The sequence below is a fragment of the Heteronotia binoei genome, chromosome 3 (genome assembly GCF_032191835.1).
Source record: "Heteronotia binoei isolate CCM8104 ecotype False Entrance Well chromosome 3, APGP_CSIRO_Hbin_v1, whole genome shotgun sequence".
In the NCBI taxonomy this organism is placed as follows: domain Eukaryota; kingdom Metazoa; phylum Chordata; class Lepidosauria; order Squamata; family Gekkonidae; genus Heteronotia; species Heteronotia binoei.
The window spans coordinates 55,751,257-55,763,634 of NC_083225.1; the positions used below are offsets into that span (position 1 = coordinate 55,751,257).

Below are 12,378 nucleotides of genomic sequence, written 5' to 3' on the forward strand. Positions count from 1 at the left end.
TTTAGCAGGGGGTCAAATCAGGTGACTCTCTGCCATCTCTGCCTTGGCACAGAGCAGTAAAGTTGCAGTACTGCTGTCCAACCTCTGCTCATGACCGGAGTTCGATCCTGGCAGAAGCTGGGTTCAGAAAGCCAGCTTAAGGTTGACTCAGCCTTCCAAGATCAGTAAATGAGTACCCAGCTAGATGCGGGCAAAGTGTAAATGACTGGGGAAGGCAATGGCAAACCACCCCATTAAGAACTCTGCCATGAAAACGTTGTGAAAGCAACGTCACCCCAGAGTTGGAAACCACTGGTGCTTGCACAGGGGATTATCTTTACTTGCCATCTTATGTCTTTCAGGCCCCAATTCGGATCTTTTTCTTATGTTTTTCTTTCGAAGCCTAATAAAAGCATAAAGGAAAGGATTATGACACATGAAGCCATGTAAGGATGGGAAGATTCTCCCTGAGGCTGGAAGATCCTACCACAAATCTTCCTGTTTCCTCTTTTTTGATCCTATGCGATATGATCCAGATAGCAAAATGCGTTAGAGCTTCTAAAAGGTAAAGGTAAAGCACCGAGTCATTACCGACCCAAGGGGTGATGTCACATCATGACATTTTCTTGACAGACTTTTTAGGGGGAGGTTTGCCATTGCTTCCCCAGTCATCAACACTTTACCCCCCTTCTCCACAGTATAAAATGAAGGGATCTTTGTCTCTTAAAAGCTTATATCCTGAAAATATTGTTGATCCTTCAGGACTCTAATCCAGCTGGTTCACTGAGAACCAATATGGCTACTCTCTGAAGTGATCTCTGTGGTACAGATAAAACACAACATAGTTTGAAGCCCCCTTCATCTACTACTGTTATGTATCTAGTCATCAATGAAATATGTAGATAATCTCAAAACAAGTAATATCTTGCTTTTAGTTCAATTTAGTAATCCAAGATCATTAATTTATTTGGAATCTCAACAATATCCATGGACTATTTCATCCTGAATTTAGTGTTGTTTAGGCATATTTTGAAACTTTATTGGTGACAGCCAGTGCAGTAAGAAGTAAGAATGGAAACCCTAGATTACAAATCCCATTCTTCGAAGTTTGGCAGGTGACCTTGAATCAGCCATTCTGTCATGGGCTCAACTACTTCACAGACTTTTTGTAAATGAAGGAATTATATGTCACTTTTGAGCTTGTGGAAGGGAGAGGGGTAGGAAAAAATACAACAGATTCTTTGCTGCAATGGTTGCATGACATTGGCAAAACCAACCATCTGTTCAGTACAACAGGGCTATTTTCCAACTTTGGCACATCAAATTCAATACGTTTTATGAAAATCATAACTCCTAAAGCTTTTGCAAATATGAGAATAGGGCACAAGCTAAGGTTCATTAACTGAAAATTTTCTAAAGGCAACAGTACTTTGCAATTTGTGCTTACTTGTATGTTATGATTCCATATAAAACATGTGGGGAAATGACATCTATTCCATCTGTGACAAACAAACATGGTTTAAACCAATGAGGGAGAGAGGAGAGAGAGAGAAAACTAAATACACCCCCATTCCATTTTCATGCAGGCACATCCAATGCCATAGCAAATAGTAGGCAGGTTGTACACTCCTGGAGGCACTTATCTTGGTTTTTGTGCATCTGGTTGATGATTTTGATTTACCTGGATATTTCTGTATTCCAAAAATCAATTCATGAATGCAGCCATTATCTAGCCACGAGTTAAGAACTTAGTTGGACCAGATTGCTATAACATTACTGCTTTCATTCAAAATTTTAGTATGGAAGTCATGTTGATGCCAATGGAAGAGCATGAAAAATATTGCATATGGGGGAAAAAAGAGGGGGCACAGAAATGCAGGTGACTTTTGAATTACGCCATTCCCAGAATAAAATTATCTCTCCCAACTGTGCTTGACTGTCCCATAGATCTTGAGCCTTAGCAATTCTATTTATGATACAGAAGCCTGGAACATATCTTCCTTGGCATGTTGTCATATATTGAGGCAATGGATGTTTCCCTGATTTCGTTGGGAATGGAGATACCATCACATATGGGAGTGACACCAAAGATTCAGAAAACCGTAGTGAGGGGTCACGATCCTGTCTCCTAGAGCATGTAGATGTTAACATTAGCAGTTTAAATTGACTGCAGTGGACCACTCTTCTGCATCACCTGTCCTTTGTGGGCCATCACTGCTTCTTCAGTTCCACTGCCACACTGGGGGAGGAGGGGGGCTGTAGACTTCAGATAAGCTTTGCCAAGCTTATGCATTCATCCTGCCATTATAACACGATAGTCAAAGACACTATTAAGCCATGAAAGTTGCTAGAAACACTCACCTTGTGGCTCACTGGCACAGGGACTTCCTTTCAGGAACGGAGGAGGTGGGGAAAACAAAACTCAAAGGCAATCTAGATAGATTCAATTGCCAACAAACAAAGTCTTGTAACAACCTTTCCTGTAGTTAACTTTAAACTGCTGTAATATAGGTGTTCCTGAAGAGGAATCCCTCGCAGCCTGAAAGAGATGGGGAGAGTCAGACTGCCCCTTTCTATCCTCCCAAAATGGTAGGAGTGGACTGGAATTCTAATGTGGTCCTAGAGGTAGCTCTGCCACGCTGCAGCTGAGGTACAGGCATTGTGGCAGGGGGCACTCAGCTTGGACCCAGTCTGGGGTTACCACAGCAACAAGCATTTACTTACCAGCCAAGCTGAGACTTATTCTCACAAACGGCCTCTGCTGCTTTGCCTGCACCACAGCCCGCCCCCCCCCCCCGCAGCAGTTCCGTTAAGTTAAAGGGTCAATCTAACTCTGCCAAATTGCATATTGTATCGAAAGTGGCAGTGCATCATCATAGCAGACTTATATAGCTTGAAACCCTTTACAGACTGTAATACAAGAATCAGTAGTGAGGTGTAATATTAACTGACAAAGCTCTCAAAATTCTGCTGAAATATACTTTTTGCTGACTTTTTTTCCTGAAACAAGTTCTCAGAAACAGTGGTCATATCTTCTATGGAATTAGCTCCATTAATACTAATTTCCTCACGGCAGATTTGTAGGTGGTTTTGAACTTTTTGTCTGTTCCACTTTAGAACCCACAAAGACTTGTAGGTGGTATCTCATTTCTCTGTATCTCCCTCTTGCCATTATTTCCTATGCCCCCGGCAGCTACACACACTCTTCCCCTTTTCCCTTCCCACCCAATTTACCTTTATGTCACCCCCCCCCCCCCAAAAAAAAACCCCTTCAGCTTTCCTTCTGCCTGGCAACCTCTTAATGGGAAGTAACTCTGATGAGTTGTGCACTGGTAACCTCCAAGCCAGACCAAGCTGTACAACTGCACTGTAGCGATATCCAGGTGAGTCACACGACGATTGCTGCCAAGCACAAGAGTTGCACAAGAAATTCATCTGCTGGACTTGGGTTAGTCAAGTGGCAGATGCTGGGCCTGCACAAGCTGTGGAAGGTGCATGGTAATGACTCATCTAGCTGACTCACATGGTGGTTGCTGAAGGCCCAGCTGAGTTAGGCAAGTTGTATAGTAACAAGTTGTCCAGTGGTTGCTTCCAGGTCTAGCCCCAGCAAGCCCTCCTTCCATCAAGGGTTGTGACTGGTGTGTGTGAGGTGGCTTTCCAGGGCTGTTCTGGCCTCCTAGTTCACTCCGGCTCCTACCCAACTTTGATTTACAGTAACCAAGGCTTAGAAGGCTAGTCAACACTGTTGTAAGTGCCTAAAAAGGTAAAAGTCCCCCGTGTAAGCACCAGTTGTTTTTGACTCTAGGGTGATGTTGCTTTCACATTTTCACGGCAGACTTTTTACGGGGTGGTTTGCCATTGCCTTCCCCAGTCATCTACACTTTCCCCCCAGCAAGCTGGGTACTCATTTTACTGACCTCAGGAGGATGGAAGGCTGAGTCAACCTGGAGCCAGCTACCTAAACCAGCTTCTGCTGGGATCGAACTCAGGTTGTGAGCAGAGGGCTCCGACTGCTTCTGCAGCTTTACCACTCTGCACCATGGAGCTCTCAACCTAACAACCCTCAAAATGGCCATTAAGATCTCAGAACATGTGTCTCATAAAAGCTCAATGGGCATCAATTTCTTAGAGCTAGAGCTGTATTTGCTATTATCTGGAGGAATGTTAATTCTCAAGTATATTTTTGTCTGCAAACTTTGCAGACCTTTTTAGATTTGAAAAGAAATTCTTCCCTGCTTCAATTGCGTGGATTTTTTAAAATCCATACTCTACCGCCTGGTTGGGAATTAGCTATATGATATGCAAAATCATTGAGAGAGACTCCCCCAGGTTGAAAACAAGTAGTTATGATTTCTCTCAGACAAGCTAGTTCAGCTCTAGAACTGAATTCTGGATACTGTAAACAACTGTACAGGAGGCGTTTACACAGAACAGGAAACAACTGCATACATCTGCTACTTCACTGCCCCAAGTCACTCTTTGCTTCTTTTACTTGAAATATAAAAAGCCAGTCTGTTGGGATTCTATTACAACTTTGTCATATGTAGCTGGACTCTGATGCCTTCATGAAAATGAACTTTAGCAAACCTTTTCCCAGAGCAACATGCCCTTACCTTGCCAGCTGTTCCTGTTCCACCACACCCAGCCAATCTTTTACCTTCTTGAGCAACCTTTAAACATGCATATTGTTTGCAGTCATAGTACTCATAGCAGCACCTGATGATCATCATCATTAGGATATTTGTTTGTAAATTATATAGACAAATGCACACTACATAATTTGCAACCAAATATTTTTCTTCCATATGAGGCATTATATTCCTTTAATACATTTAGTTACCTAACAGATGCATAACAATTATGCAGCTGTCCCATATGATCTTAGTTCATATGTCCTGTCACTCCATAACCGAAGGGCTGGAACACTTTATATCATGTTACTTCCTCACACAGCAGGAGTCGGTGTATGTACCTTGGGAAGATGCCAACTCTTGTTTCTGGCAAAATGCTGCAGACACACAACCAACATTTTTCATTTCTGACATAAATGCTATCAAATGCACAGAATGCTGGCATAGAGAAACTGGGGGGGGGGGGGTGTGCACCATAGCAACTTCAAACCACGCACACTGTGATCCTCGTGCACTAACTGTGCAAACATCAGCCAGATTGCCAATAAAATGGTTCATGCCCACAAGGCACATTTCATTTCCCTCCTATGATCTATTTACCTCCTCTGTTTATAGAAACTGTAGCATTCTCCTTCAAAATATATTTATTCAGCTTACTAAGGACATTCATGGGGAAACCAATAAACCTATCACTCTCTGAGATTATCCCCACCTTTGAACAGGAGGCTTTAGATTTGTTTCCCTAACGACATGGATGAGGAACTTGAGCTCACCAACGTACCCCGCCCCCCCCCGATGACTGGTGTACAGTTTCAAGGCTTCTAAAGACTTAACACCTCTGGAGTAAATCCAGAGACTTCTTGCACACTCCAGCAGCAGACTTCTGAATGCTGAACATGATCCACTGAGGAAAACAGTGCAGTGCAAGCAAGATGAACTCAAAGCACTTGCTTTGCATCAGCTATAACTAGACATTTTGTGATGGGTGAGAAAATAAAATTCAAAGATGGAGAGAAATCCCAACTGGCTTTGTTTTGCAATGCAAAAGAAGAAATCCTCTTGAACAAAAAGCTTAGAACCCTGGAGACCCTGAAGAAGCAGGCAGAAAATACTCTCAGTCTCGATCAAAGGATCTTGTGTAAGAGGTTCACCATCAAGCTCAGGAGGTCTGAACTGGCTCATGCCAGGCTGCTCGGCAATAAAGATCTTGTGAAACTGCTTTCCCAGAGCCTGTTTCCAAATCTGCATTCTGTAGTGACTGATGGCAGTGAGAAAGTTGTCAGGGTTATTTTACAGAATGCAGAAACCTCAAGAGCTCTTTCTGCTCCATCTAGAATCCAACGCAATCTGGCTCCAGGTTCATTTGCCAAGAAGTGCATTTGTGAAGGCTTGCAAGGTAAGGAAGCAGAGCAAGTCAAAGATGCACAGAATTGCCTTGGGCACACCGAGGAAACGAAGATACAAACTGGGGAGCAAAGGAGGAATAGCTCAAGTGGTAAAAATGCTTTAGCTAGGGAGAAAGAGACAGACTTTAGTAAATCTGTCCTCTTTCTTGAACACAGAAGGCCATACACCACCAATTATGAAAAAGACAACAGGCAGTCTAATATAAATGGCAGATATCAAGAGATGTTTGTGAAAAAAAAAACAGAACAGCAGGTTGAAGCACTGCCTGTGAAGCCTTTCCCCCCTCAAGGATTTGTAGACAAAGACTTTCTGGAACCAGAACATCTGAGTGGCAAAACCAAAAGAAGTTACAAGCAGAGACCCAAATCTAGGAATCTTTTTTTGGGGTTGAACAACATGCTACTTGGAAGACACTCAAGCATGAATTATCACACAATACTAAAGAATGATGTCCTTTTTAATAATAAAGTCAAGCTCTTCCTCCAGAAAATCACAGATCTACAACACGAACAAAGCTGTCCTTTGCAAGATTATTATTTTGAACGACTCCAGGAAAAGTTAGGGAAAAAATATTATCACGTAAATCAGGATTGTCTACTTGATACTGAGGAGGAAAGCAAATGGAATCCAGTAGGTCCAGAAACCAACTACCGAAGCATTACTATAAAGAAATTGGACAGAGATTTCATGGGAAAAGATAGTCCCGTCAAGATCCTGACATGGGAGTATTACAATGAGATAGTTACTAAAGAGAATCTCATGGAAAGAAACTGGTCAAACAATAACCCTTACCAGCTGATTAAAAATTAAGATTTGGGGAGTCCTGGGGTTTGATTCAGCAACCTAGTAAGCACTGGAAATGTACTTTGGGAAGTGTACTTTGCACAGTTCTGCTTGCGCAAGCAGGAGCTGAACCCCTGAAGCAACTCATAACATGGAAATATAATTTTTTTTACAAAACAGTGTGCATATGGAGCAATTGAATGTACAACAGATGGTTCACAATTTAATTTAGTTTTGAAATTGTATCAGATAAAATATATTGCACTATGTCTTGGCCATGTGAAAAAGGCAGCAGATGCAATCGCTTTCACTTAGCATAAGCAACCAGTGACAACGAAGTTTCTTGCGCCTGCATGTGCGATGAGGTGAGCCTGTGAAAATTTTCCTTGGTGTCTCATCTGCTGTTTCTAAAGACTGGGCTAAATTTTACATGTGCTGCAGGAATTGGCATCCCTGCAGCAAACTTTCCAACCCCAGTTGTACTGTTTAGTGGAACATGTTGCATGGGTTTGGGCCATCACCTAGGGCTTCATCATTTTCCAAGGTGACTGCCAATTACATTGAGCAGTGGAAAATGGAAAAACCTTCTTATATGATGTCGCTTACTTGAATGGCATGTTCTTTTAAAGAAACCTGCCAAAGCTACAGTCATATGACAACGTATGATCTAACTGCAAGGCAGTTCTAAGACTTCCAAAGCTTCAGTGATTTTTTTTGGGGGGGGGGGGGGCGGTAATCAGTGTTAACTTTCAAATTGTACCGCAGCATATTATGATGAAGCTTCCTCTTATAATAAATCTTTTTATTCTCTACAAAGAATTTCTACTAGATTTCAGCTTCACATTTTTGCCATTTGTTGTTAGTGACTAAAATTCAACACATTTCAGGAACTATGAGGGAAAATGTTAAACCTTTTGATTCTTGCTGTAGCTTTAAAATGAGCAGAGAGGTGAATGAGTGGTTTTCTTGATTTTGTTGCTTATATCCCACTTTACACAAGAAACCAGGTCCCATTATGAAACAAGAAACCCACTTTTCTGAAAAAAAGGGCATTTATATGTTCAGTGGCATTCTCATACTATAGTTATCATTTATGGTAAATTTTAAGGACAATCACAGTGGATAATCCTTGGCAGGTCAGGTTGGCAAGAAGCAGCCCATTAAAGATACCTGCTGGTAGGCATAAGGAAGGAGGAGTGGGAGATTAGCAGAAACAGAAAATGTCAAGGTTGCTGCTCACAGGCAAAAAGGTCAGATGGATAATCTGTGGTGAGTAGGATTAGCAGGACATGGCATGTCACGCAGGTGAACATAAAGAAGCAAGGACAGCAAGTTCCTAGTAATGGTTCTAAAAGCCCTGCATCCCATTTGGACTAATTCTGCATATACCACTAGATTAGACCATCTCCCAGTCAAGAGAACTCTAGACGTCTGCATAATTGCAATGGAGCCACAAATAATGGAAAATGGTATCTAATGCAGAATCCTGGTCCCCCCTCCCCACCCCCAAATCAGGACACTCAGCCACCATTTCCCCCTGAGATTTTACTGAGAAAAGCCTGTGTTGAAGGTTTTGGCTTAAAACAGAAAAGACGGTCACTCTACATATTAGGAAGTGCCCATGCAACCCATACTTTTGCCATAAGTCCCAACTATTTTCTCTCTCCCAAAACAACAACAACAAATCCAGCCAAACTTCCCGAAAGTCTGTAGACTGATAATGGCAAATCATGCATTTTGAAAGGCTTAATGGCAAGAAGATACAGGTACCATGGAAAACATGCTGTGTATGACATTTACACAGATCAGTGTAATATGATTCAGCAAAAGAATGCTTTTTGTTGAATGATGGAAATACACAAAGCTTAGATAAAAATATTTCTTGTTCTAACACTGAAACCTTCTGCCTAGCAGCAACCATGAACAATTCTATTTAGAATCCCATCAAGCAGAATATATTTCAAAATTAAAAGGAAATTTGGCACATGGGCATTGTAATGTACAGGAATCTCATTCCCATTTTGCCATTATTCACCATGAGATAACCCACCAGAGTCTTCCCTTTCAGTTTTTCTCTTGACTTTTTACCACACTGAATCAATTGCCCAGTGTTTCCCATTGTCTTCAGCTTCTGCATCAACAACCAGACTATCTTTGGGCACAAAACTGAGCAATCCAAGTGCAGCACAGTTTCCTGTTACCATTTGCTGCAATGTGACATATCCAGGTCCTGAGGTCTCCTCCTGTAGTTGGTGCCATTCAGTGCCATTAGAGGTGCAAGAGCACAAGAGCAGCTGGGTAAGAGTGGGGAAGGCAGATGGTTACAACATGTCTCTAGCTGCTCTTGGGGGAGGGGGTGTACAAAAGTGTTTTTCATACACTTCCCTTAATCTAAGGACCTTGTCTATGAGCACAATTTCTTTTTTTATTCTACCCCTGCAGGTTGCCTGGCATTACAGGATAGTGTATTAAGTATGTTCACTCCCATATCTGAGCTCTCTGTACATAAAAACTGCCCCTACTGAGTTCATGCAGGATAGCTTCATGATCTTTAATTCCTGACAAATGAGCAAAATGCTAAAAATGTGAGCCCTATCTCAGGAAAACTGGACAATTGGGGGGGGGGGAGGAAAAGATCTCCTAAGGTAGTTACAATGAAAATGCCATGATTTCAGAATTTCATGTTTACTTTCTATAAAAAGGCAAATCCTAAAAAGAGTAATATCACCATTCAAATGCCCTGGAACTGCTCCAGCAATACTATACCACAAAGGCGAAAAGGAAGCAGGTCTTCTTTTCTTTGCTAGAGGGCAATCATAGCTGCCTTAAGAATGTATTAGATCATAGCATAGAATTGCCAGCACATAACGGCCTTTTCCAAAGTTTGAAAGGTTAACAAGCAGTTTCTTAACCAGGCTTTGCTTCAAAGATGTTCTACAAGCTGCCAGAGAAAACATTTTCTTAAGTATGGAAAAAGGTCTTCTATAGCAAGGTCTCCAAATGAATGAACAAAGAAAAAGGACAAAGAAAAAAATACATCTAGTACCTCCTCTAAAGTATTTACAAATTTGGAATGCATACTTAGAGATATTAACTAGCAACTTTACCAAAAGAAATTTCAACAATTTACTTTCATTTCTTTCAATGGCATTTGCAAACTGTGACCAATTTTGAGCAGTACATCAAATTGCAGAAAATCCCTCTCTCTCTTCACCAGTAAAACAGGTAATACTTACTCTTGGATGTTTTAGGTGAACTGGCTGTTCAGAGTGCTTTATACCAAGGGTCAACATACAGTTTAATTTTAAATCAATGTTCCTAGACAAATAATTCTAATGATAGCCAATGGTAACTTATCAAACTAAGAAAATCACTTTTCTCTTTTTTCACTGGACCATGGTGGAAAACATCACTGTTTTATTTAGCATTATAGTTACATAACAGTTGCCTGTTTCTATTACTAAAAAAGAATTTAATAAAATAATCCTGAAAGACATATTTTCTCCTGCCAATGATTTTAAAACTTCACCTTTTAATACCAATATTGCACAAATCAGGTTGAATTTGCTGCGTAGTAGTAGTGAAGTCAGGCATAGCAATCACCAAGGCACAAGCTCAGTTCTGCACAACAGCTGTCACTTGCAGTTAGAAGAGGTATGCCAATTACACTTCCTTGGGTAAATGCAGAGTCCCTTTAATTTTTTATATTGCAACAGCAGCCATCACCAGCATGCAGGGACTATCTGTAGAAAGGTAAAGGGATCCCTTTGATAAGATGTGCAGATTTACATTCCAAACCTATGGTATGTTCATGTAATAGACAAGTGATCTCAGAATTTGCCTTCTACACAAAACAATGAATATGTTAAAGTATTACAATGCAAATGTGTCCTTAAAAACATTATTTACCCCCCTATTGCTAGAGGGAGGAGGGTGAGGAGCATCCCTTTGCTGCAGCACTGATCATATGCCTTGATCAAGGAACAACAAATCATTAAAAGTAACTTGCAAGGAAGACTGGATTGTCTAGTTAAAATGTCAACATAACAGGCAATTAAAATTCCATTTTAAGTGCACTTCCACATGCTCTTTTTTTTATAGACCAACTTGCTATCCATTTTCTTCCACAATATGTTTTCACTCTATTCTAATGCAGTTTGGCTGAAAATGCACTTTCCCCCAGTAAACATTGTTTTTTAAAAAATAAAAAAATCCCAACCTAACCATGTTTACGCTTTTCATATAAGCTAGAAACCTTGCTAATTAAAAATACAGTGAGCTACAAGACAAGACATGTGAAAGACAACATATATAGTGAAATGAGTTTTTTTTAATTGTTGTGCTGTGACTAAAGTAAAGTTCTCAAGGCTGCAGCTTAACATTCCAAGTTCTCCCTTCCATCTTTATTGATTCTAAAGATTTATTTTTCCACAAATTTCTTTGGGGGCTAGAACAGCAGTCATTGCATCACACCATTTTTTTTCCTCCAAGGCTTCAAGTTTCAAAAGCAAAACTGTTCAAAAAAGTACAGTTCCTGATTTTGATTTGATTACTGGGACAGAAATGTAGCACAGACTTAAAGATTACACAATCTACAAATGATGGCAATATTTTCTGGGGCGGGTGGGTGGGAGAAGAATACAGTTTTGTTTCCTTGTAAATACTCAAAAAAGGCTCAACTTCAAGCAGTAATAAACACAAGCAAAAGTGATTTAACCCTTTAAAATAAATATTCAGGAAAACCTCTCTGTACATACAAGTGAAAGAATATGTAACACTTTCACGCTAAAAGAAAATAATTTGTTCATAGAAGCAGCTGAAATCTGCTGTTCCAGCCCAATGTCCCCAAGTGAAGAAGGGAGGCACAAACACGGGTGACTACTGTAGCTTGCTATATCTTATGGCCTTTGTGGGGGCTCGGTTTATTTTTGGGACAGGGACACCATCACCACCAATCTCTTTATCCCTTTTGTTATTTTATTTATTTTATTACAGCATGCCAAATCCTTTGGCATATGTGATGGCCTTCAACAATCTCTCCTTAAGTTTTTCTTTGCTGGAGTACTCCGGAAGCAAAAGGACATTAAAGCATGTATGAGATGTAGGTAACCTAGGGAACAGAAGAGAAGAGAAAAGAATTACCTTCCAGGAGAGTACGTTGATTTGCTCCAAACATCATTTGCCTTGGAAAAAAATATCCCACTGTTATTCTGTAGGCAAGATTTGAACTATGACTTAATTTTACTTTTTAACACACCTCTTTATCAAAGCAGCATTGTTAATGGCAAAGGCATTAGAAAGATCCTCAAAAAAAAGAAAAGAAAAGATTTAGAACATCTAAAGTCTTACCTTTCTGTGTCAGGGCCATTTTTGGCTATAATCATTTTTAGTTTTCCAAGTCCTCCTACTGGCGCTCTATCTGTGCCTGTTGTAAACTGGAGGAATAGTCTTTTTTGCTCATCTGTAAATGAATGGACTATTTCCCAAAATTCCCTATAGAGGTGGAAAGTAAGAAACATAAAAATGCTGGGCAGAAGAAAAGTAAACATTTACTTGCATAAATACCCTGTATTTCCTA

The 12,378-nt window shown here is 40.5% G+C and overlaps 1 protein-coding gene across 3 annotated transcripts in view; it reads right to left on the reverse strand.

The window, feature by feature from the left end:
- Positions 1-11,110: 11,110 nt before the first annotated feature.
- Positions 11,111-12,378, reverse strand: part of LOC132568245 (ubiquitin-protein ligase E3A) — a 35,671-nt gene continuing 34,403 nt past the window's right edge. For all 3 annotated transcript variants that reach the window (XM_060233859.1, XM_060233858.1, XM_060233860.1), the window contains 2 exons: positions 12,150-12,293; positions 11,111-11,910 (listed from right to left, as the gene is read on the reverse strand). In XM_060233859.1, the coding sequence (XP_060089842.1) occupies positions 11,790-11,910; positions 12,150-12,293 (265 nt within the window). In that variant the 3' untranslated portion in view covers positions 11,111-11,789. The remainder of the gene's footprint in view (positions 11,911-12,149; positions 12,294-12,378) is intronic.